Source organism: Danio aesculapii, chromosome 1 (genome assembly GCF_903798145.1).
Source record: "Danio aesculapii chromosome 1, fDanAes4.1, whole genome shotgun sequence".
NCBI classification, from domain to species: Eukaryota; Metazoa; Chordata; class Actinopteri; order Cypriniformes; family Danionidae; genus Danio; species Danio aesculapii.
The window spans coordinates 41,945,641-41,972,751 of record NC_079435.1 but is presented as its reverse complement, the minus strand read 5'-3'; the positions used below and the strand labels follow the sequence as shown (position 1 = coordinate 41,972,751).

Sequence of the window (27,111 nt, the reverse complement as noted above, 5' to 3'; positions counted from 1 at the left end):
CAAGATTCTCACAGATATCAGTCAAGTTTGGTGAAGGAAAAATCATGGTTTGGGGTTACATTCAGTATGGGGGTATGTGAGAGATCTGCAGAGTGGATGGCAACATCAACAGCCTGTGGTATCAGAACCTCACACTTTTAGCCTCCACATCAAACTTCCTGAAAGCAAAGAAGGTCAGGGTGCTCTAGGATTGGCCAGTCCAGTCACCAGAAATAAACATTATTGAGCATGTCTGAGATAAGAAGGTGGAGCCATTGAAGATGAATCCAAACAATCTCGATGAACTCTGGGAGTCCTGCAAGAACCTTTTCTTTGCCATTCCAGATTACTTTATTTATAAGTTATTTGAGTCTTTGAAGAGATGTGTGGATGCAGTCGTCCAAGTTCATGGGAGTCATACACAATATTAATTCTTTTTCCACTTCACCATGACTTTATATTCTATACTGTACATTATTTGTGTTAAGTAACAAGACTTTTGTCTAAGCAAAGTCAGACCTTACTGTCCTAATTAAACAATTAAAAATCAAGGCATGATCATATTTTAGTTATTTGGTAAAATAAGTGTAATCTTCTAGAAGCGTTTGCCTTTAATATAAGCCATGTAAGGCATGTCTGATACCAAATGATCAACTAGAATTCAAGTTATTATTTGTTGTTCCCAAAACTTAGATAGGCGACAAGAGTTTTGTTAGGTAGTGTATATTATTAAGATATTGTTTATTAGTACTTAATAAGTACAAAATCTGCATGATATTGTTACACTTCCCTAATCCTACCCAATAACTTAAATTGACGTCTATACCATAATAACTACACAGTAAAAAAATATGACTAAAATCCATCACAATAGAAGCTTTTATGTTACTTTAACTTATTTTAATAAGTTAATTGGGTTTTAACTAATTTATTTAGTCAGTTTTTTGTAAATTGAGATGACTTGAAAGGATCATTTGATTCAGCTAAAAATTTAAGGCGGTAAGAATTTGTTTTACAGTGTATTATTAAGCAGGAAATTGGGGGTTTATTAAGCTAAAAGTCATAGTTAGTGATTTGTTAATAGCACGAATTGTACTTTAGGATAAAGTGTGACCAGAAACATTGTTATTTAGAGCATTTTTATAAAGAAAAAAAGGACAATTGTCATAATAACAAATATTTAATTTCTTACCCCACCAAATATACTGCTGATTTCATAAGCTATATTTTGTGTGCTATTTATTTTTTATGTCTCTTGACTATTTAATGCATTTGTATTCACTGTATTTTGCGGCTGGTCTGGCTGTAGATTTGTCTTTATAGTCAGAGAACAGAGCCTCAGCCTCCCTTTCATAGCCCTGCTTTGCTTTAGTAACCATGGCCACTCTCTCAGCTTCACCCTTAGCTCTGTAGCCCCGCCCCCAAGAGATGCTGAGGACATGCCCAGGAAGTGGCCTCAGATGATGGACAGGCAGGAGACGGGCTCTGGGGGACAGGAAAGTCTTATTAAACATGAGACTCTTACCAAAAGCCCGTCCCCCATGCCTGAGCAACCGTCCCGTCGGCCCCTTTGGCAGGAAGATGATGATGATCTCCCCCCAATGTGAGAAAGCACTTTTAGGACCAATTTACCACTTTTGAAAAGAGCTCTGATTGAAATCATGTGTTTTCATAGAATGAATGCATTTTCTCACTGTTTCTCTCTTTTCACTGGTGCAATGGTGTCCATAAAGGTGTTGTAAGGGATTTTATTGATTAAATCAGGCACTTTTGATGTTTGTATCATTTTAAGGTGGGATTTTGGATTAAATTGATGGATTTAATGCACTGCTAAGCTGGTGGAAAGGTAAAAAAATATGGCTAGCATCACTTACAACACCTTAAAATCAACACTAATGCTGATTTGAAACTATTTTTGTGATATGTTTTGTGAAACATAATAATTAGCTTCTGTGTTTTTGACCAAAATTTGCCAAACACGGTCAGGAAAGTAAATTAGGCATAGTTAATCCAAAAAATAAAGTTTTGTCATCGTTTACTCACCCCATACTTTCTTTCCTCTGTTGAATCTTAAAGAAGAGATTTTGAAGAATAATGCTTAGCTTTCATAGTATTTTTCCTACTGTGAAAGTCAATGGGTACTACTTACTTATCTTTTAAAATGTCTTCCTTTGGGTTCAACTGGAAATGAAGAAACTCATAAATGTTTGGAATCACTTGAGTGAACTTTCCCTTGATTTTGGTCATTTTGATGATTAACAAATGAAAAAAAAAATTACTTGGGTAATTTTCCCCCACTTATACATGATGCTTTTAACTCAAAACAGATTTTTGGCTGCCTGAACGTCCAAACATTTGATAATATGTTACTAATAGGAAGTTTTAAAAACAATACCATTATCATCTACTGTAAAAAGACTAAACAAAAACACATATTTTTTGGGAAAACTGTGATGATATGCCCATGCTTATTACATATTCTCTATAAAAGTATATAAAAATTAGGGCTGCACAATATTGGAAAATTTTGAAATTGTGATATTTTTTTCTCTGCGATATACAGTTGAAGTCAGAATTATTAGCCCCCCTGTTTATTTTTTTCCCCAATTTCTGTTTAACGGAGAGAAGATTTTTTTCAACACATTTATAAACATAATAGTTATCTTTGCCATGATGACAGTAAATAATATTTTACTAGATATTTTTAAAGACACTTCTATAAAGCTTAAAGTGACATTTTAAGGCTTAACTAGGTTAATTAGGTTAACTAGGCAAGTTAGGGTAATTAGGCAAGTTATTGTATAACGATGGTTTGTTCTGTAGACTATCGAAAAAAATATAGCTTAAAGGGGCTAATAATTTTGTCCCTAAAATGGTTTTTAAAAAATTAAAAACTTCTTTTATTCTAGCCGAAATAAAACAAAAAAGATTTTCTCCAGAAGAAAAAATATTATCAGACATACTATGAAAATTTCCTTGCTCTGTTAAACATCATTTGGGAAATAATTAAAAAAGGAAAAAAAAAAATCAAAAGGGGGCTAATTGCCTTAGTGTCCTACGAGTGAAGATATACAGCCATATCGCACTGCTATGAGTGTGATATTGTGTTTATACAGCAGTTCGACGGCATAATGGCATAATCGTGTATATTAAAAAAATTTAAATAAAACAAGGAGAGTCTCAAAAATCCTTTTGTATGAGGAACGACTTTCTTCCACCATTCCTTCACATCTGCAGCTGACGTCAGAACAACAAAAACCGTTACTTATTCACCAATGTCACTTTAGAGCTAGTATTTGAGTGATTCTCTAGCGTAATGTCTAAAGTGATGTCAATACACTACAATTCCTATGGTAAAAATACAGCACTACAACATACAAAAAGAGATTGACTTAGAATGCCATTTACCTGTTATATAATGATTTGATCAGAAGTAGTTTGAAAATGCTCTGATCTTTTCTCCTCTAAGGGTTTATTATGCCATCTTGTGGCGGAACATCAACTGTCTTAGTATAACTGTATAACAGTCAGTATGACAGTCTGATGGATGCCGATGTGCTGTATATCTCAGCAATTATAACTATTTAAAATAGGCACTATCCTTATAAATAAACTGCATAGTTGCAACCTAAACAACTACATTCTCACCCAAAAAAGCCTCAAAAGTACATTATGTTGTCCAACAGCTGCAGTATTTGTCAAACTGTAGTGAGTTTATTGATCTGCTGTCACTCTAGACGGAGTAATACAGAAGGGTGAGGAGGCTGTTAGAGTTCTGACATTGCAGAATATTGCACTGCTATCATATTCGAGAACTGTTGTATAAATTCTGATATATATATATATATATATATATATATATATATATATATATATATATATATATATATATATATATATATATATATATATATATATATGATATAATGTATTGCGATATTACTTCACCAGATGACTTAAATAACTCTTTTTGCAAAGACTTTTGATTGATTGGGATGATTTTATAGAGGAGTGAAATATAAATATATTTTATATATAAATATATATTATTAGTCACATATAATGAACACAATGATGCGAATATTAAAGTGAAATAAACAGTGATTAATGGTTTTCTGGGGAGAGTATAACAGTATTCGGTTACAGAAATTAAATAATCAAATGAAAACTAACAATGCCGACTCTTCATCATAAATTGATCAATAAAATGAATCTTTATTTAACATCTTATGCTCTATTAAAATGATTTAAACTCTCTTCAGATGCTTACATAGTCACAGGCCTTAAAACACACGCAGATAATTCACTTTCACTCTATTGTGCTTAAATTCTGCAGAGTCTCCACAAATCTCATGTGTTTTGACCTGTGGTTCTTGGTCATCTATAATACCAACTCAACATTGCATATTTTGCAATGTGACTATTGCGGACACACACATTGCAATATCGATGCTCTTACGGTATATTGTGCAGCCCTAATACAAATGCTTGACAACTATGACTGATATTTTAGGTATGCCAATGTCATTTAAACATTATAAGTACCTAAATATTTGTATATGACAATATGATGGGGAAAAAACAGCATTTTATTTAAAAAGATAGTTCTTTTCTTAGTCTTATGTTATGCTCCAACATTTTCTCCTCAATTTTTATTTATATTGTTTTTTTAATGTTCTAGATTCAGAGCTACTAGTGTTTCTGATGAAGCGGAGTAAGTTTCTTTTCCCTTTTCTGTCTATTTTGCATCTAAATTTGATTTCTCCTTCTTGCTGTTGCCGCAGAGCTGAGCAGTTGCATGTACTCTAAACACATGCATTCAGCAGTGTCTCTATACACGCAGATGCAATCATTTTCTGAACTGATCTACTCTTTCTGGCTCTATATGCATGTGTGTACAAAAGCTGAGCACTCAAGTCTGCCTCTAAACATGCATGATTTAACAAATGTATGAGCCTTTTTTTATGGTTTGCTGTGGTGGATTCTTTTGCTTCCAGGAGAAAGTGGTTATACACACACATACTGTACTGTAAACTCTTTTGCAAGCTCAGTCCACTACAGCAGACCCTCTTGCATTTGAAAAGACAGTTCATCCAAGATAAATGAATAAATAAATAATTCTATTATTATTTACTCACCCTCATGGTACTCGAAATCTGTATGACTGAGGAAAAAATAAAACCTACAGATTTTTTTCCCAGGCATTTACAATAAACTGAACATTTCCAGCTTTATGTGAGAAACAAATTGGAGAACTTAAATATTGGATTTATGCGATTGACTCAAATTCTTCAGATCTTTTGTGACAGGATGAAATAATTAAGACATAATAATAATAATTAAGTTAATAATTAAAAACACACATATTTTCATATAAGATTAAAAAAAGACCCATACAGTATATTCAATTTGCACAGTATTACTAAAAAAAGGTCAAATATAATTTCCTGCAAAAAAAGACATGATTCCTCATTTTATTATGATATTTGAAGAATGGTAGTGCTTTGATAAGAATAGATTATTCTTCCTGATTTATCAAAACAAGCACAATCAAGTTGTTGTTGAAATTTTAAAGGGATAGTTCACCCAAAAATGAAAATGTCCTCACCAATTACTCACAATCAAGTGGTTCTAGCTTTTTATGAATTTCCTTCTGCTGTTGAACACAAAATAGGATAATAAAAACAATGTTGGAAACCAGCAACTATTGACATCAAGAGTAAGAAAAAAATATGAGCATGCCAATGCTGCTTTCCAAAATTCTATAAAATATCTTCTTTTTGTTCAACAGAAAAAAGAAATTTAAAAACATTTGGAACAAGCGGAGGATGAGTAAACAATATGAAAAAAAACAATATTTTTCATTTTTGGGTGAACTTATTCGTTAAATCGTTGAAAAAATACAAGAAAGTACAGTAAGCCTATCAAATGAACCCAATGCAAAGTGTCTTAATCTTTAGTGAAATAACTGAAAATCTGTTTATATATGTCATTAATGATAATGAACCCTCAATAAGAAAAATAAGTTCTGTATTATTTCTGCACCTTGGTCTAGTTCACATTTGTGCTACTGGCCATGAGGGCTTTGATTGGTGCCTCAAATATAAGTTAAATCCAAGTAGTTTGTTGTGTGATAGTTTTTTTCCGCTAAACACACTCTGAGTTACTTGTCCTAGTGTTTTACCTAAATTTTAATATAGGTTTCGAACAACATGAGGATTTCTTGAGTAATAAAAAAGCTATATTATCAAATTGCTTCATTTTAGCTTTCCTGTAGTTGGCCTTTTTTGTAGGGTGACTATGTAGGGGAACACTGCAGTTTGTTTTTTTTGAAAACTCAAACTTCAGACTTCAGACTTCCCCCAACAGTTCAGTTTTACCATTTTTTAATATATTCAGCTGATCTCCAGGTCTGGCAGGAGCACCTTTACCTTTACTTTTACATGCTTAGCTCAGCATAGATCATTGAATCGGATTAGATCATTAGCATCTTGCTTAGAAAAGATCAGCATAATAATCAAGGAACTTTGATGCCTTACCATGGCTGCAGCAGGCACAATGATATTACACAGATTCTAAGTTTTGTTGCAAGATTCTTAAAAAAAAAATAGTGCATAATATAATTGCACCTGCTGCAGCAATAATATGGCAGCAAAATTTCTTTATTATTATGCCGGAATCAGCCTAGAAAATATTGACTTTTCATTTTCCTTATGTAACTACAAAAGAGTCTTAATTTAAATAGGAAAACTATCAAAACGTTTTGGTTGTTTTTGAACGAGTTGCTAATGGTCTAATCCAGGGATCACCAAACTTGTTCCTGGAGGTCTTGTGTCCTGCAGATTTTTGCTCCAACCCTAATCAAACACACCTGAACAAGCTAATCAAGGTCTCACTAGGTATACTTGAAACACCCAGGCAGGTGTGTTGAGGCAAGTTGGAGATAAACCCTGCAGGGCACCGGACCTCCAGGAACGAGATTGGTGACTTCTGGTTTAATCCGTCTGATCTATGCTAAGCTAAGATAAAATTGCTCCCACCGGTTCAGGAAATTGGTTGAAAAAATGATAACACTAAAATCTAGGGGAGTTGTGAAATGAGTCTATTTTCAAAAAAAGTGGAGTGTTCCTTTAAGGGACATGTCCTGGCCAGGAATTTTATATTCAGCTTTGTTGTCTGATTTTCATTGCTGCTGATCAATGATCAAGTGATGCAAATATGAGTACATATTAGATGTTTGTTCAATCAAGTGGCATTGTGCAGATTGACTGTTGTATGCCTTCTAGCAGACCAGTCTGCACACTGCAAACAGTCAAAAGCTGGATATTTAATCAATATAGCAGTGCTGGCCAGGACATGTGACGTAAACAATGGTCTCCCTATCAGTTTGTGTTTAACATGGTCTTTATAATCATGTTTTTCTTCAGCTAATATTTCTTTCACTTAACTTAACAATTCCTTTTTAACATCATACTGACATTTTTTTTTAATCAAGACTCTCCTGCCTTCATGTCTTCAGGTCTCAGAAGAAGAGATCTGGCTTTGATCATACCTTTCCTTCTTCACCTAAAAGCATCACAGCACTCGTAAACGTGATTTTGTTTCTGTCTGTTATTTTAAGGAGCGTGAGTTTGATTGACATGCGTGATGAAGAGGATGAGCTCGCATACCTTCGGCCGCACAGCCAATCCAGGCATGAGCACCTACACAACCAGTACAACAAAGTGAAAGAGGAGGAGGACCAGTGGCAGGACGTGAGTCACACAGAACACACCCACACGCAGACACGCTTAACAGGCTCATATGCATGCCTGTGTACATTTTCTGGCTTCTGTGCGTAGGATTTGGCTCGCTGGAAGAACCGGAGGCGAAGCGCTTCTCAAGATCTGATCAAAAAGGAGGAGGAGAGGAAGATGATGGAGAAGCTAATGACAACAGATGGAGGACACGGACATCGCAAGAAGAGCATCAAAACATACAAAGAAATTGTAGAGGAGAAGTGAGAAATTTCTTTACATTTAGGTTGAACACATTGCAGTGTATTATAAAAGATGACTACTTGGCGTCACCCATTGCTTTGAAATTAAACACTACTTATTATTTTGGAAAAATCTTCTTTTATAAATCACCTAGAGTTCAACAGTTAAGTTTTACTACTTTTTATCTAAACTTCTTTTGAGCGAGATGCTAATGGTCTAATCTGAATTAATGATTTATGCTAAGCTAAGCTAAAAGTGCTCCTACTAGATTTGGAGATGAGATGAATGGATTCAAAAATGATGAAATTCAACTGTGTCTAGGGGAGTTAACTCTAGGGGAGTCTAAAATGAACCTATTTCCCCAAAAAAGTGGAGTGTTCCCTCTTAAAGTAATTAGTTGACTTAAAAAAGGAGTGAGTAAACCCAGTGGTAACTTGGATCTGTTAAGTTGATTTAATTTTTTATAATTATGCACACAGTTCGTTTACTTAATTTTAAGTCAGTGGACTTTTTACAGTGTGTGTAGTGAATAAGATTGGGTTAGCATTGAAATACAAAACACAAAACTGAATATAATTTATTTGTTTATTAAAAAGGGCATTAATTACATGATGGCTAGAAAACACCTTTATTTTTTAACCAAATTTGTGAATATTAAAATTAATTTCAATGAAGAACTGAAATGCCAGGGGGATAGAATTGTCCCGATAATATCATAAAAAATCAAAATTCATAAAAAAAACTTCTCTGAAAGTTCAGTACCACTCATAAGTATTGTTTTATAGAGCAAGGCCATGTCAAATTGTTCAAATTGAATATAAATGTAAAAAATATTACAGTCTTACCAAAATAAATTGATTACATATAAATAAATGCCCCAGTATTACTACTATTACTACTACTGAATAAAGCTGCCTTGGTGATCAGTTATCATGATGTTTTTAATTAAAATTAAAGTAATATATCCTAATAATGATTACATTCTATTAAATGCATTCATTCATTCATTCATTCATTCATTTTCTTTTCGGCTTAGTCCCTTTATTAATCTGGGGTCGCCACAGCGGAATGAACTGCCAATTTATCCAGCATTTGTTTTATGCAGCAGATGCCCTTCCAGCCACAACCCATCACTGGGAAACACATACACACTTATTCACACACACATACACTACGGACAATTTAGCCTACCCAATTCACCTGTACCGCATGTCTTTGGACTGTGCTGGAAACCGGAGCAACCGGAGGAAACCCACGCGAACGCAGGGAGAACATGCAAACTCCACACAGAAACGCCAACTGACCCAACCGAGGCTCGAACCAGCAACCTTCTTGCTGTGAGGCGACAGCACTACCTATTATTATTATTATTATTATTATTATTATTATTATTATTATTATTATTATTATTATTATTATTATTTTAATCAAATTTTAACTGGTTGTTAAGTTTAATTTAATTTTGTAATGTATAAACTTAAAGTTTAAATAAATATACATAAAAAAATGTATAAAGAAATGTATAAACATAATGTATAATACACAAACCATGAATACAAGATGAGTACATTTCTAAGAAATTGTGTCTTTAACTAAAATTTTATTTACGTTTAACATTGACGCTTGATTTATCTTCCTCTGATTTAGAGAGAAAAGGGAACAGGAGCTGCATGAACAATACCGTAAGGCCTCCAGTCCAGAAGAGAAAGCAGCTGTGCTTCAGCGCTATGCTCTCCGTTTCACTATCAGCGATGCCATACTGGAGAAACTCCAACTTCCCAAACTGCCTTCTGCCGCCTCACCGATGCACACATCCCCTGTCCATCAGTCCGAGCAGAAGACCACATCCACCGCCTTAGTAGAAGCAGAGGTTCCAGAACTTTCACAAACTACCCAAGCACAACAGACTGTCCATGTAGAGCAGAAGATTACACACGAGGCACCGGCACAGCCTAAAATCCCCAAACCATCACCACCTCCCAAGTGCATCAAAGCTCCAGAAGTCCTGTCAGCACCTTCACGAGTTCCTCCAGCTCCATCAAAGCCTGTACCCCTGATCACCCCCAAACCCTACAGCCAACCCAAATTCAGCCAAGGGTTCCGCAAATCGCTGAAGGTGAGAATATATGACCTAGGGGGTTTTAAGGGGATAGTTCACCCAAAATTTAACATGTTCTTTTGATTTATTACCCCTTCAGGCCATTGGACATGTACTGTTGAAGTCAGAATTTTTTTGCCCCCCTGTATATTGTTCTACCCAATTTCTGTTTAACTGAAAGAAGATTTTTTTCTACACACTTTCTAATCATAATAGTTTTAATAACTCAATACTCTTTGCCATGATGGCAGTACATAGTATTTTTCTAGTTATTTTTCAAGACACTTCTATACAGCTTAAAGTGACATCCAAAGGCTTAACTAGGTTAATTAGGCAAGCTTATCATTATACAATGACGGTTTGCTCTGTAGACAACCAAAAATATTGCTTAAGGGGACTAATAATATTGACCTCAAAATGGTTTTTAAAAAATAGTTAAAAGCTTTTATAGGTTCCCTACTGAAAAAAACAGCTTAAACAAGCCTAGGCTGGTTGGCTGGTTTTAGCTGGTTGACCAGCCTGGTTTTAGAGGGGTTTTGGCCACTTTCAGGCTGGTATCCAGCCATTTCCAGCCTGGTCTTAGCTGGTCAGGCTGGAAAATGACCAGCTAAAACCAGCTTGACCAACTTGCCAGGCTGGAAGCCCAGCCAAAACCAGCTATGTCCAGCTTAAACCAGGCTGGTCAAGCTGGTTTTAGCTGGATTTAGCTGGTCATTTTCCAGCCTGACCAGCTAAGACCATGTGGTTTTGATGACGTGCGAAATTCAGATGGAGGGCTGGAAAAAACATAGAGGAAAATCTGTATTTTTGCGATTTATACCATATATCAAAGGAGATATAAATAGAAAATAACCACATATGAACCTTATATCAGGCAGAGGGCTGAGTTTTCTACTGAAATAAAATATATTTGCCTGTCATCAAGGCGATTGATACTGTATAAGCTATTACCCTACATGAAAAAATACTACAGTAAATACTATAGTGTTTGGAAGCATACTATAGATAATTACTTGAATTAAACTGTCGTAGTAATTATATTGATGCTGTGGTACGACACTACTGTAGTAATAAACAAATTATTCAACATTCAGTTTTTATAGTAACACCATCACAATGCAGCAGAGTTTACACTAATGTTACAGTATTTATTACAGTTTATCAGTTTACTATGCTACAGTAGTCTGTAGCATTGATTAACAAAGAGTTGTACTATACATTATGCACTTTACTATGTGCTTCAAAAACATGTTTATTATAAATTACTATAGCTTTTTTCTGCCATGCAGATATTTTCCAGACATTACAAAATAACAGATGAAAGCATAAAAAAGCGTGGACGCATAGTCTACATTATTATTTATTTATTTATTTATTTTAGTAAGGGGGAAAAGTGCTCCACAATTATAACCGTTTAGTTTTGTCGCAAGAGTTGCATTTCTTTTTCACCACTGCTGCGCATCTCGATGTTTATGTTACGGTTGTTTATTCCACCGAAATGCTAGTAAAGACTTGGATTATTGCAAAAAAAAAGAATATTTTGTGTAAGTGTGGATCTGATTTTTTTATTATTTTTATACATATAGCTAGGCCTGTATATAATTTTTATTGGTGCTGTCAAATGAATGATCACATTCAAAACAAGTTTGTTTTGGATGTACTGAATAAATTTTTATTACATGTCGCCTTTTCTTCCGTTTTTCAGCCAGTTTTTTAACTTTCCCCCCTTTATGAGCAAAAACTTTTGGAAGCATTTAAAAACTGTTCGGCTTTTCTTATTTTGGCCGACTTAAACAATTATAAACAACATAAAACAAATATTTTGATGTTCTGATAGTGAGTCCTGTAGAAGAATCACTTCCTGCCCTCCATCTGAATTTTGCACGTCATCAATGACATCATGTGAAAACAATCTATTCTTGCTGAAATAAAACAAATCAGACTTTCGCTAGAAGAAAAAATATTAAAGAAAATACTGTGAAAAATTCCTTGCTCTGTTAATCATCGTTTTGGAAATATTTAAAAACAACATACATTCACAGGAGGCCTAATAATTGTGATTTTGTAGGTGACTTATTTTCTTAAGTAGAACAATAACATTAACTGTTGTGAATATGTTCAGTATTGTTTGCAGAGGCTATGCATTACAATAATACATAATACAGGTAAAACGTTAATAATCTTCAGTTTCTTGCACAGACCAGTCATTTTGCTTTACAAGACTTTAATGTATCATCAGGAGCCACAGGTCATTTTTTGTTTAGTTTGTCTTTTGTACTCTTAAAGTGCTGATAGTCATTGACTTGTGTTTCATAAATCAATAAATCAAGGACACACAATCTCAGAATAATGCATAACCAATTGTACATGTCTATATATTATAAGGTCATTAACGGTTTGGCCGAATGAAACTTGAAGTACTATATGATTGTACAGAAATACATTTACATTACACGTAAAATGAAGCACCACAGTTTAAAAGTCGTCTTTAATGTTCTACTGAAGAATAAAGTCATTTATATCTTGGATGACCTGAGGGTGAGTAAATTAACAGCAACCTTGAATCTTTGGTTTGAAGTTATATAACCAATTTGAATAAATATGGCAAAAAAGCTTGTTTCTGTAAATGAAAGTAAAAGGAAATGTTCTGGTTATTTACTCACCCTCAGGTCGGGATTTATATGATTTAGTTGTTTCAGCCAAAGAGAAAAATTGGAGAAAACATTCCATTTTCTTGCATTGCAAATGGAAAGGCCACAGTGTAGACCAAAGTAATCCACAAAACCCCAGCCATCTTATGAATGCGTCCTTAAGTTCAAACCATCTTGTAAACGTTGCATTACAGAGCTGGCCTAAGGCAAGCATTTATGGTTTAAATGTTTTTTGGATTCTGAAAAAATACTTGTATTCACTTACATTAGATGAAGGGAAATATTGGAATGTTTTGCTCCAAAACTTTAATTTCTGTCCAGCTAAAGAAAGAAAATCGAACTGATATTGGATGGCTTGGGAGTATGTAAATAATAAGGACATATTCATTTTGGTGTGTACTATATTTTAAATGGTAAAACAATGTTTCAAACTTTAATATATCTAAAATTACATCTAAATATCATGGTATAAAGGCAGCTTTAGACCCATTTATACTGTAAGAGCATGAAAAAAAGATGATATAAAAGTAAAGTGCTTTTCACAAACCTAAACTGTTGGCTTTTAAAATGCAAATGTATAATTGCTTTACACTTTACAGGGCACCTATGGTGAAAAATCTACTTTTTAAGCTGTTTGGACAGACATATGTGCAGGTATAGTGTATAGACCGTCATATTGGGGTGATATAAACACACCCAGTCCTTTTTTTCAATTTAGCAACATAAAAACGGTGGACCAAGTTTTCAGACCGACCGCAACTTGACGTAGGAGTGCGGTCCCCCGCCGACCGAATTGATTGACAGCTGCGCGTATTAACATGTCCTGGTAGTCACGTGTATAATCATATCAACAAGACAGGATGAGCGCAAAGCAACCGGGAATAAAAGGTGTGTTCAGTTCGCTAGGATCATCAATCATCATCAAATGTGATCATGAGTGAGTTTTTCAAGTTTTAAAACAGTGCATGTGTGTAATGAATTACAGCGATTTACTTTAGATTCACTTCATCAGCACAGCCGCATGTCAGAACAATAAAGGAAGATGCTTCAATCCCGGTTTGTGGATGTTAGATCAGGTTTATTTTGTACATTAACATAACAGATATTCATACAGCAGTGGAGATTAACCTGTAGCCTGTCACATTTGCGTGCAAAAAGAGTACAAAGCTAAACGAGCGCTGTCTGTGTCTCTGCGTGTCATGTCCGCGCTGTGTCTGTCTGTGTGTGTGTATCTGTGTGCGTGCATGTCGTGTCCGCGCTGTATCTGTGTGTGTGTATCTGTGTGTGTGCGTGTCGAGTCCACGCTGTGTCTGTGTGTGTATCTGTGTGTACGTGAACTTTCTAACAACATTGTATGTGACTCATCATAGCAACTCTACAACGAATAGAACTAATTGGTTAAGTTCTTACTGTAGTATTTCTCACAAACATTACATGAGACCTTCTTCCTTTATGTCTACCTGTTGTCTGAATCTGCAGAGGGAGGAGAATAAGGCACGCAGAAAGGCACATAGAAACGGTGGGCGGGGAGGACTAGCCTTAAAGGAGCAGTACAACAAAACAGCCTCCTGGTGCAAAAATGTATAAATTTGAATTTAATAAAAGGTATAATAAAAAACCTGATGGGTGTTTTGAGCTGAAACTTTACAGACACATTCTGGAGACACAAAAGACTCATATTAAGTCTGAAAAGAGGGGTAACCTAGGTGCCCTTTAAGCTAACACTAAATTATTACTCTCACTGTAGTAATAATAACACTGTACATTTTAAAGCATTTTTACTGTGTAAAGAGGGAAGAAATGAAGTTGTGTATAAAAAAATTGTTGTTTGATTTTTAATGTAGAGTGATGGGCTAATACGTGTGAACGGAGACCACAATCAGCAGGAGATCAGGGAGAAGACTGATAGAGATTCTCTGCAGAAACCTGATGTCAACTTCTCTTCCTCGTCTCCAAAGCCAGCAATTCAAAGTCAACAAAATGAGGAACCAATTGTGTTAGAAACCTCAGACCACCAGCAAGACTTACAGACACCTAAACCTGACCTGGAGAAAGAAGTCATAAACAAGGAGGAAGAAAGTCCGCTTAGTCCTCAGGAAGAGATCAGCAAAGAAGACACCTCAACTACACTTTCAGTGTCAGAACCAGCAGGTAAAACATCGTTTTTGAAAATCAGCATTTTTATTTAACTTTTTTTATATCTTATGATGACAAATAAACATATGAGCATTTTAAAACTTACTACAACAAAGTCAAAATTCATCACCAGTCCAAAAAGTTAATCTATCAAAAATAAAGGGACAGTTCACGCAAAAATTAAAGTTCTGTCCTCTTTTTATTGCGCTCGGTAAATATGAATGGCTTTTGTGGAACATTAAAGAATTTTTCATTTTTAAGTGGACCATCCCTTTAAGTAACTGTCACAGCTTTCTAAGGTCAGTTAGATTAATGCATGGCGTTTCACGAAGACAACACATATACACTCTCAGAAATAAAGGTACGAGAGCTGTCACTGGGGCAGTACCTTTTCAAAAGATACATATTTGTACGTAAAGAGAACACAGTGGTACTTCAAAAGTACATATTAGTACCCAAATGCACCTGAAATGTACCAGTATGGTCCATTAAGGTACTAAAATGGTCCATTGAGGTACCAATATGGTCTCGTAAGGTACAAATATATACCTTTTGAGAAAGTACTACCCCAGTGAAAGCTCCCATACCTTTATTTCTGAGAGTGTATGGTGATCAACAAGACCCAAATATACTACAAGCAAAATGTAAGATTTCAAACAAAACCTGGCCATGAAAATGAAGCTTTTTGGATTTTATTTTTTTATTGAGAGGAAAACACAACACTATTGGTTGGGATCAGGATGCTGAACTTAAACTCTGGAAACTGGACTGACTCAGTTTCAATTTACTAGAGCTTCTATGTTAAGCTGCTTTAACACAATCTACATTGTAAAAGCGCTATAGGAATAAACATGAATTGAATCGAATGTTTGCTGACAGTAAATGACCTCCTGGGTATTTCAGACTTCTTTTTATATCCCTCCCAAAAAAGTAAGGATTTCACAGTCATTACATCTTAGCCTTCACCAAAAGAATGAAATTGTACTCACTATTTACTCATCGTCAAGTGGTTTCAAGTCTTGATGAGTTTCTTTTGTTGAGCTTTAAAGAAGATATTTTGAAGAAAGTTGAAAACCTGTATTCATTGACTTCTATAGTAAGAAAAACAAATACTATAGAAGTCAATGGTTACAGCTTTCTTTAAAATATCTTCTTTTTGTGTTTTTCAGAAACTCATCAAGGTTTGGAACAAGTAAAGGGAGAGGAAATGATGACAGAATTTTCATCTCTTTAATGATCAAACATAAATAAATAGACAAAAAAATGTAATTATGTGTGATGCGACCCCTATGAAGCAGAGATATTATAGACTGAATCCTTTTTATATTAACATATGTGTTTTTCTACATACTCAGGAAAGCAGCCAGTGCCTGACACAGTGATGAAGCGCAACTTTGTTGTCACAACAACCATAGTGACAGAACTCACTCAGACGCACCCCGTCCCACTAGAGGACACGTCCAGCACAGAGCAGGTGGGCCTTCATTTCTCTCTTTTCACTTTTTAAAGGAATAGTCAAGAATAGGCTGATTCCTGAAATTCAGAATATGCTGAAACATGAAATAAAGTGGTTCATTTTAGAAACTTCAGTATAGCACTAAAGAAAATATGGACTGAAATGTCTGCTTTCTGAGCTGTTGCACCTTGCACTTTTGTAGATGAAATCATAAATAATATAATTTTTGATAGAGCTTTTTTTGGTCTGATTATGTGTTTCAGTGTGCAGACAACTGTATCTATTTGGAATATTTTTAGAACCAAACATAATTTTGTTTAGGTGACTTTTCATCTTTACAATTTGATACTTGATTCTTATTGTTCTACAATAGTGCTAAAAATAAAAGTATCTTGACATTTATATGTATTGTTTGTCTTCTTACACCAGTATGTGATGACAGCAGACTGTTTAATTCAATCACAAATTCTGATTAATCCAGCCCTGTAAAAAATGCTGGGTTCCACACAATTGATAAGGAATTAAGTTAACATATTTGTTTTTACGGTCACACTTTATTTTGATGGTCTGTTGTTGAATTATAGTTACATTGCATCTAAATGCCAACTAATTCTCATTAGATTATAAGTAGACTGTTAGGTTGGGGTTAGGGTTAGTGTAAGTTGAAATGCAAAATGTCAGTTAAATGTCTGTTGAAGGAGCATATCAACAGATATTAAGCAGACAGTCTACTAATACTCAAATGGACCATCAAAATAAAGTGTTACCGTTTTTATTAATTTAAGTGGCTTGAACATAAAACAATTAAGTTGTCCCAAAAAAAACTCAAGAATTGTGTTGTTTTAGCTTATTTTAAATAGTTTGAACAAACAAATGTCATTTTTTTGAGTGAGTACACTGTAAAAAATGCTGGGTTCCACAGAATATTTTGTGTTGAGACAACATTAAGGAATTAAGTTAGCTCATTAGTTTTTACAAATTTGAGTGGATCGAACATAAAACAATTGAGCTGTCCACCCCAAAAAACTTAAGAATCGCTAATTTTAGATTGAACAAACAGCAAACATCAATTTTTGAGAGTAGTACCCAGTGTGTGTGAACAAGAAATCTTTTATTCAAGCTACTATTATTACTATTATTTTTATATTTTATTACATATTAAATGAGCATTTTGTTTTCAAAACCACTAGTAAATGTTCTTTTTTCAATATCATGGGGAAATCACAATCACTATTTTACTCCAAAAAAATTCTTTTCACAAGTTTAAATCATTTTTTCATTAATTCAGCGTAATGTACCTCAAAAAACAAACAAATGAAGATATTTTTAGAGGTTTAAAAAGTGCTTATTTAACCAATTTCACAAATTTGAATTTTGTTATATACGATATAAATATATACAGTTGAAGTCAGAACTATTAGCCCCCCTTTGAATTTTTTTCTTTTTTTTTTTATATTTCTTAAATGATGTTTAACAGAGCAAGGAAATGTTTACAGTATGTCTGATAGTATTTTTCTTCTGGAGAAAGTCTTATTTGTTTTATTCAGGCTAGAATAAAAGCAGTTTAGAATTTTTGAAAATCCATTTTAAGGTCAAAATTATAAGCCCCTTTAAGCTGTATTTTTTTTCTGATAGTCTACAGAACAAACCATCATTATACAATAACTTGCCTAACTACCCCAACCTGCCTAGTTAACCTAATTAACCTAGTTAAGCCTTTAAATGTCTCTTTAAGCTGTATAGAAGTGTCTTGAAAAATATCTAGTCAAATAATATTTACTGTCATCATGGCAATGATAAAATAAATCAGTTATTAGAAATGAAATATTAAAACTATTATGTTTAGAAACGTGTTGAAAAAAAAAATTCTCTCCGTTAAACAGAAATTGGGTAAAAAATAAACAGGAGGGCTAATAATTCAGGAGGGCTAATAATTCAGGGGGGCTATTCTGATTTCAACTGTACATAACTTATGCTTATATATAACTTATGCTAAATGCTGTCCTGTTTATTTGGGTATATAAATCCTGTTATTTACAAACTGACTTTGTGAAAAAAAAGAGATACATAATGATTTATTTTATTCCCATCAGCCTGATACAGTCCAAAATACATGTGATCTGAGCTCAACTGCAGAGTCCTGTAAAGCTGACCAGACATCATACTCGATCTCGTCGACAGGTAACACAGCTCCACTTGCTCCAGCTCTCATAATATGATGACCAAACAAATCCTTCCAAATGTCACTCTTTATTTACCTCCTCTGAATCCTCTTTTGGTGGTTACCTTTTTTTGGTTGATCCTTTTCTGCCTTTCTCCTTTTATCTCATTTGTTGACTGTCCCTCTTTTCTGTTTGGATTTATTTGATGTGCGTGTACGTCTGTTAGAGTCACATTCCTCTAGTAGCTCTAAGTTACGCTGGGAGTTCTTCGCTCCAACAGGTAAAGCCGATAGATAAACTGATCACAGATCACGGCAGATGATCTAATAATCCATCACTGATCATTATGTGATCATTATATACATACCTTACATAAAAAACACATGTGCATTATGAACATCTCATAAGCTTCACATGTTAAAATCACATATGAAACATGGTTTTTGAACAATTTTTCTGGTGTGAAACATTCTTTAAAATGTTTCATCAAGTGTGAAACATTCTTTAAATTAATGATCACTTTTTAATTTAATGTGTTTTTACACTAGATTTTAACTTGTGGAGCTCATTTGACACTCGTTGGCTTTTTCTGCAAGGGTTGAGTTCTCCTGTGGAGGTGCATTATATAGTAAAGGCTTGTCTGCTGAGGGCACTATGAGGCAGTTTTTTTAACTGTTTTTTTGGAGAGAATGGGGTAAGCTGTGCACTAAAAGGGATCATTCACCCAATTTTGGAAATTCTGTCATCATTTTCTCACCCTCCATTTGTTACAAAACCTGTATGAGCTTCATTCTTCTAAACTGAATAATGTGAGGGTGAGAAATTTTCATTTTTGAGTGACAAAACGTACGTTTGGGATCAGCAGGATTATTTGTTTAATTAAATTATTTACTTTATTTAATACTAATGATTCAAAAAGGAAACAAATAGAGCAAAATTATAAATTTTCCTTTAAAAAAAAAAACCCTGTTCAGTTTTTCTTGATCATAAAACACATTTTTATTGTATTTTGTAAATAGAAACATAATTTATAATCTTAATAGACAAGTAGTTAATAGTTAATTGGTCTTTAGCCAAATAATTTGCGTGGACATACACTAACAGTTCACCAATATCTACTATGTGACATATTTTTGGACCTGGATTCATTCTGACATAAGTCATTTTACTTTCCATGTAAAAAGTTTATTTTAATTAAGTATATATCGTATATTATGGATTTCAAATAATGAAAGCAAACAGTGTGTGCTTCTACACAAACAACGAGTAATCAACCAAGAAAATCTTTAGTCCAGGAAAAAGTCCAGGGCAGCCCTATAGTATGTAGTGCATATTTACTGACTTCCACATTTTACCCTTCTCTCTTCAAATTATTTTTTTCCATCTAAACAAATGATTATGTGTCATTTTGTCCTCATCAGGCACCTGTAGCATGGACATATGGCAGTACTCCATGATTATAGATAAGATTTAAGATTAAGATTTAGAATTTAAGATGCTCTGTGTTATATAGCTTTTTTCTGTTGCTGTTGTGTCTGTACGACTAAGATTTCATCCTTCTTGTCTATGGCATTGATTATATATAATATTTCCATCTCAGTTGATATGGTAAATAGAGGGAATCTTCTGTAAATACAGAAAATTTGTCCAGAATGTGTAATCTTTTAAACCACATTGAGAGGTGGTCAAATACACATTAAAGGGACATTCTAGTTTTTTGGAAATATATTAATTTTACAAGTGCGCTAGAGTTAAATAGTTGAGTTTAACCATTTTTAATCTTTTCAACCAATCTCCAGGGCTGGATGCAGCAGTTTTAGCATAGCTTAGCATAAATCATTGATTCGGATTGGACCATTAGCATCTCGCAAAAAAAAAAAAAAACTTTTGGTAATTTCCCTATTTAAAGCTTGCTATTTTCTAGGCCGATATGGCTAGGAACTATACTCTCAAACTCTCAGTCGGGCGTAATAATCAAGGAATTTTGCTGGGTACCATAAATGCAGCAGGTACAATGATGTTATGCAGCACCTGAAGATAGTCCCAAGCTAGGAAACAACGCTGCATAATTTCCCCCTAAAAATGTGGTGTTCTTTTAAAGCAGTGCATTTTGTATAGTGAAGTTTATAAATGTTGCCACAAAACTATACACACTGAAAACATAAATCAAGTGAAAACAAATAAGTGGACAGAGTTTTGAAATGCATGTAAATGGTAAGTGTGTATATGATGCTTATTTGCAGCAAATTTGATGTCAATGTGTGTAAGTCATCATTACGTCTGTCTCTATCAATATCAATATAATTTTCACATGGTATTAAGATGCATCTTTGTTGATCCGATCACAAGTGAACAATAAATGCAGCTGTAAAAAAGATGTTTTGAGATGATCCACTTTTGACCACTTTTTGAGACAGTCGAAAACACTTTTTATCACTTTGCTATTTAAAATCACAAGTTTGGGTTGAAGGCAAAATCATGTAAAAGACTTACCAGTCCAGCTTCTAACACAAACCCACAGTGGTCTGTGCAATTTTCATTTTCTGAATCAGAGCAGAATTGAAAGTTGCTGCTCTCTGTTTTGTTTTCTGCTGGTCTCCTTTTGCATTCATATGTAAACTGCACAAGATTATTTTCTACTATTTGTTCAGAAAAAGATCTATCATCCACCCGCCCCTCAAAGAAATCAGAAAAGTGGTTGAAATTGTGCAAAATAAAAGGATTAAGACACTAGGGACCTGTTCAAGCACAAAATGGCACGTAAGGTTTTTCTACGGTTAGTGGGATGAATAACATATTCAAATTTCAGCCCAATCAGCAACGGATGTATAAACCATGCGATATTAAGAAGACAGTTCAAACAATGGGTACAAGAACAAGTATACTGTTTGCTCATTTACATTAGATGCAAAATAACTGAATTAATAAGAGCCCTTAAGTGTAAATCTAGAACTTTATTAGACTTTAGTCAGTCTAAATATCATGTAGTGATTGCAATGTTTTGTTGTCCAAATCCTTTCCTTGGGAAGGTTTACAAGACACTGATTAATGTAACAAATATATATAGATATTCCAACACAATCTCACGGCAATTCATAACTTTTTGATTTAGTGGCTAATTCGTACGAATTCGTATGATCTAATTCGTACAATTTAGTACGATTTGCTCATCGACTAATGACGGTTGGGTTTAGGGGTGGGGTTAGGTGCCACGCCTCCTTTTTAAAATCGTACAATTTCGTACGACTGAACTCGTACGAATACGTATGAATTAGCCACTAAACTGACAAAACGTAAAATACGATATTCATATATTGTGCTATTGTATAGTGGAGTAACACTTTTATAAACATTTCTATACTCCTGATTATATAATAGTACTGTAAATATTATAATATCATTGCAACAATAGTGACCAGTAATAACGATTAGCCTCATACTTTCAATAAAAATAAAATTGTCATATAGATCATAACATAGCCTCGGAGATAAGCAGATTATCTGTCACCTGAAATGTTGATGTTTTCATTCTGAAAAGCAAGGAAATTGTTGGATCATGATAATTAGTTTCCACTTCTATTCTATTAATTGGGGTGTTCTCTTTTATTCTGAATGGCAAGGAAAGTCACTGTAACATGCAGCATATTTTGGAGTTTTTATACCAATTTCACGAGGCTCTAAAACGTCTTCAAAAAGAACACAGAGAATGGCCCTTTCTGAACACCATTTTCATTTAAAAAATGTTTTGTCAGGGCTGAACACAGTCCAGATGTAAATAGGATTTAGTCTTCCTTGTCAGCTTGTGATCCGCTTAACCAAAACGCATCTTAAAGGGATAGCTCACCGTAAAAAAACAATAATTCTGTCATCATTTACTCATCCTTTCCCTGTTCTGAACTTATTTGAGTGTTTTTCTGTTAAACACAAAGCAAGGTGTACTGAAAAATGTTGGGAAAAAGCAGCCATTGATTCCATGAGTATTTTTTTGTTGTTGTTTCTGCTATGGATGTTGATGGCTGCTGGTTTCCAACATTCTTCAGAATATCTTGTTTTGTGTCCAACAGAAGAAATAAATTCATCAACGTTTAGAACCACTTGAGTGTGAGTAAATAATGAGAAAAGTTTCTTTTTTAGGTAAACCATCTGTTTAATATCAGACATAAGCAAGACCTTATGCTCTGTGTATCTTTGTACTACTTTGCATTTCTGCGGTGCTGTCGCTTTCATTTGTGTAGGAAAGATTAATGAGTATATGATGAGTTTCTAAAACCACTGCTTCCTTCTCCTTTTTTTTCCTCCAGAGGGGATTGACTACTCCATTGAATGTGTAAGTACTTGCCAAACTCAAACTCTTTCTTCCAGAATCCCTCTTTATTTCCTCTTTCTGCATCTCTTTTCAGTCTTTCACCCCCTTGTTAGTTATTCATTGTAAGTATAGATGTTCATTCTGGTCATTTTGGCTGTTACTAAGGGTGGTCAGGTGGAAGAGCTAAATGTTGACGTCATTTGCTGTTGCATTATTTTTACCCCAACAGCTTTGCATTTTGAGAGCATGTAAAGCTACTATACAAGTAGTTCAGTTGCATGTGGCAGTTTTGAGTTTTGTTGCTACTGCCTATATTATATACAATTTATTGATGTTTTAAAATAGTTTTTTTTTTGTAAGTTTCAATTCTGTAAGTATTTCTTTTTGTTTAACTTTATTTTTTTTTTACATAAAACTTAAACATAAAAGTAAAAATATTTTGATATATAATCTAAATAAATAAAATTAGGTTAAAATATGTTTTTGTTTAAGTCAGGTTTATTACAATTAACCAAATCTATTGATCATTTCATTTAATTTTATAGTTTTTTTTTTTAAATATATAAACAATAAACCACTAAAGAAATAATCTTTATTATTAAAAATATGCTAAATAACAATTTAAGCTGGCTATTAAATGAGATTTTAAAAATCACCTAAACTTTACAATTAATATGAAAATGTAAAAACAGTATATATTTATATATATATATATATATATATATATATATATATATATATATATATATATATATATATATATATATATATATATATATATATATATATATATATATATATATCAGAGCTTAACAATAAGGACTGCCTGGGGTCAGCGTGAGAGATGCTCAGGAAAGTAGACAGGATCATTACTGGCCCAGTGCTGCCTTGTTACTAAAGTTTAATTTGCCTGCGACTATTTGTCAAACAGTTTGTCCTTTTAAGCCTTTAAATGCTACCTTCTCTGTGATGTCGTAAACACCATACTGCTTTTTGGTTCCTCTTATCTGATTGGATGTTTTAATCACGTTATTTTTTTCCGTGACCTGGTAACAACTAGTACATTGAAAAGACGACAACATGCTGGCAAATTATGAGGCTAAAAGAAAATGTCTGTCACTAACGTCTTGGAAGCAGACATTTATGTGGGTACAACATGATAAAAAAATGAAGCAATGTTTTGCACAGTTTGGCAAGTCAGCCACCTTTTGTTAAATGATTTAGAACTGCTATAAAATATCTCCACATTTTCCATACTGCTCTTTTTGTTTGCATAACGCTTTGAATTTTGCTCATTATACATTTACTAATATTAATATTAAATAATGATAAACAAATCATCATTATTTAAAGTATGTCTAAGAAATAGCTATTAACTTCTTATATTTATATATATATATATATATATATATATATATATATATATATATATATATATATATATATATATATATATATACATATTTAATTCTGTTTAATTTGAGATACTCTAAAAAAGCTAAAAATTAGCAACAATTAAAAATAAAATGACAAAAATGAAAAATTACCAAATTGATATTAATATTTCATTTCAGCTTCATTTAAATTATCAGTATCTTTAATCATAACACTTACGTGGTGACACACTTTGGTACTTTTTAAAATGCCAAAAAGTTGAATATATGTGTATTTGAAAACGGTAGATTCAGTCAGCTTCTGTTTAATACAGTCAATCAAATGTGTGTTTTTGTGTTATCCAATAGAAATATGAATCTGTTACTTACAAAAAAGAAATATAAGCTGCTTAAAGTCAAATAATGCAAATGAAACCCCAATCTGCCTTGTTTGCGAACTAAACAGAAAAGGCTAGTTTAAACATTTATAATTAATCTATACTCTTTCAAGTCATACCCAGTGTAGATGCATCCTGTCGTCTTACCTTCCTTTCCCATTTTCCTTTCTGCTTCTCTGTGTGTGTGTATATGTGTGTGAATCAGATTGAAACCCCAATGTTGAACCTTGCGAAAAGGGTTGACCACTGGACGTGGGATCCCAATGAGGAGCGCAGGCGGCAGGAGAGGTGGCAGCAGGAGCAGGAGCGTCTCCTGCAGGTAATGCAGTCTGTCTGGGGTTTGACTGACTGAAGGTGTGGGTTTTCTGGTTAGCGTGAGATTTCCCCCCCTGTTCCTGTCCTGTTCCTTCACCTTCTCTGAAATCTGTCAGACCCTTGGCTGATTTTTGTATAACTGGAAACCGAGCAGTATAATGTCTGGTCTTCTGTGTAATATGAAAGGAGAACTTTTAAAGAAGTCATTCTGTTTATGCAGTTACAGTAAAAAGGGGTTTTTAGAGTTCGAAAGAACACAAAAGCACTTGTGTATTTAAAAATTGAATGTTTGATCAGTCAGGATGCATTACATTGATCAAAAGTCTTTTACATTATTGCACAAAAATCTGTTTCACAGGCTGTTCTTTTGAAAGATCCCAGAAAAAAAATTAACAATTTAGACAAAAAGGTTAAGCAGCTGTTTTCAACTGATTTGTTAACTGCAACCAATCAGCATTTGGAAAATGTTTCTGAAAGATCATGTGACACTGGAGTATCTGGTTATGAAACCAGTTTTTTCATGTCCAAAATAAATTACAAACCAAATGTTTTTATGTAAATAATAATAAATCAAATTAATTAAATTACATTTAAGTTGTTGTTGTTGTTGTTGTTGTTGTTGTTGTTGTTGTTGTTGTATTAGTTTAAGTAAAAATTTTAGATCATTGGCAACGAAAATTAGAATTAATTTCTTTAAGTGTAGTTCATGAACTAAATTGACAAGTACAATAAAATAAAATTGTACAATATGTATTTTTATTGCAAAAACTTTACAGTTTACATGAAAACAGAACATTTTTATATACAGTTAGGTCCATAAATATTCTATACACCAACACAATAGATTTGAAATGAAACGAAAAAGATGTGCTTTAACTGCAGACTGCCAGCTTTAATTTAAGGGTATTTACATCCAAATCAGGTGAACTGTGTAGGAATTACAACAGCTTGCAAATGTGCCTACCACTTGTTAAGGGACCATAAGTAATAAGACAGAATAATAATCATAAATCAAACTTTTACTTTTTAATACTTGGCTGCAAGTCTGGAACGCATAGACCACTAGATGCTGGGTTTTTATCTACGGTGATGCTTTTCCAGGCCTCTACTGGAACTGTCTTCAGTTCCTGCTTGTTCTTGGAGCATTTTCCCTTCAGTTTTGTCTTCAGCAAGTGAAATGCATGCTCAATCAGATTTAGGTTAGGGGATTGACTTGGCCATTGCAAAACATTCCGCTTTTTTCCCTTCAAAAACTGTTTGATTGCTTTTGCAGTATGCTTTGGGTCATTTTCCATCTGCACTGTGAAGGGCTGTCCAGTTTTGTCTTTTGGCTTTTGTCATCAGTCACATCATCAATAAATACAAGAGAACCAGTTCCATTGAAAACCATACATGCCAACGCCATGTTGCTACTACAACCATGCTTCACTGCTTAGGATCATGAGTAGTTCCTTTGCTTCCCCAAACTCTTCTTTTCCCATCACTCTGGTACAAGTTGATCTTGATCTCATCTGTTCATAGGATGTTGTTCCAGCACTGTGAAGGCTTTTTTAGAACTCTAATCTGGCCTTCCTGTTTTTGAGGCTCACCAATGGTTTACATCTTGTGGTGAACCATCTGTATTCATTCTGGTGTAGTCTTCTCTTGATTGTTGACTTTGACACACATACCCCTACCTTCTGAAGATTGTTCTTGATCTGGCCAACTGTTGTGAAGGGTGTTTTCTTCTGGGTTATTTGGTGTTGCTGAGCTCACTGGTGGGTTCTTTCTTTTTATGAATGATGCAAAGAGTTGTTTTGGCTACACCTGATGTTTTCGCTGTCCCTCTGATGGGTTTTTTTTTACCCTAAAGATGGCTTGCTTGACTGATAGTCACAGCTCTTTGGATCTCATCTTGAGAGTTGACAGTAACAGATTCCAAATGCAGATAGCACACTTGAAATGAACTCTGGACCTTAAATCTGCTTGTTGTAATTGGGATAATGAGGGAATAACACACACCTGCCCATGAAACAGCTTAGAAGCCAATTGTCCAATTACTTTTGGTCCCTTAACAAGTAGGAGGCATATAAGCAAGCTGTTGTAATTCTTACAGCGTTCACCTGATTTGGATGTAAATACCCTCAAATTAAAGCTGACAGTCTGCAGTTAAAGCACATCTTGTTCGTTTCATTTCAAATCCATTGTGTTGGTGTATAGAGCCAAAAATGTTAGAATTGTGTCGATGTCCAAATATTTATGGACCTAACTGTATATTT

The 27,111-nt window shown here is 34.0% G+C and overlaps 1 protein-coding gene across 6 annotated transcripts in view; it reads left to right on the top strand.

Moving 5' to 3' along the window:
* Positions 1-27,111, top strand: part of limch1a (LIM and calponin homology domains 1a) — a 115,770-nt gene that overhangs the window by 73,106 nt on the left and 15,553 nt on the right. For 3 of the 6 annotated variants that reach the window (XM_056460737.1, XM_056460724.1, XM_056460707.1), the window contains 10 exons: positions 1,373-1,582; positions 4,661-4,693; positions 7,601-7,733; positions 7,821-7,978; positions 9,606-10,074; positions 14,552-14,858; positions 16,199-16,317; positions 18,393-18,480; positions 22,763-22,788; positions 24,744-24,857. In XM_056460737.1, coding sequence (XP_056316712.1) covers positions 1,373-1,582; positions 4,661-4,693; positions 7,601-7,733; positions 7,821-7,978; positions 9,606-10,074; positions 14,552-14,858; positions 16,199-16,317; positions 18,393-18,480; positions 22,763-22,788; positions 24,744-24,857 — 1,657 coding nt within the window. The remainder of the gene's footprint in view (positions 1-1,372; positions 1,583-4,660; positions 4,694-7,600; positions 7,734-7,820; positions 7,979-9,605; positions 10,075-14,551; positions 14,859-16,198; positions 16,318-18,392; positions 18,481-22,762; positions 22,789-24,743; positions 24,858-27,111) is intronic. The other 3 variants (XM_056460731.1, XM_056460715.1, XM_056460728.1) reach the window with 3 other exon arrangements.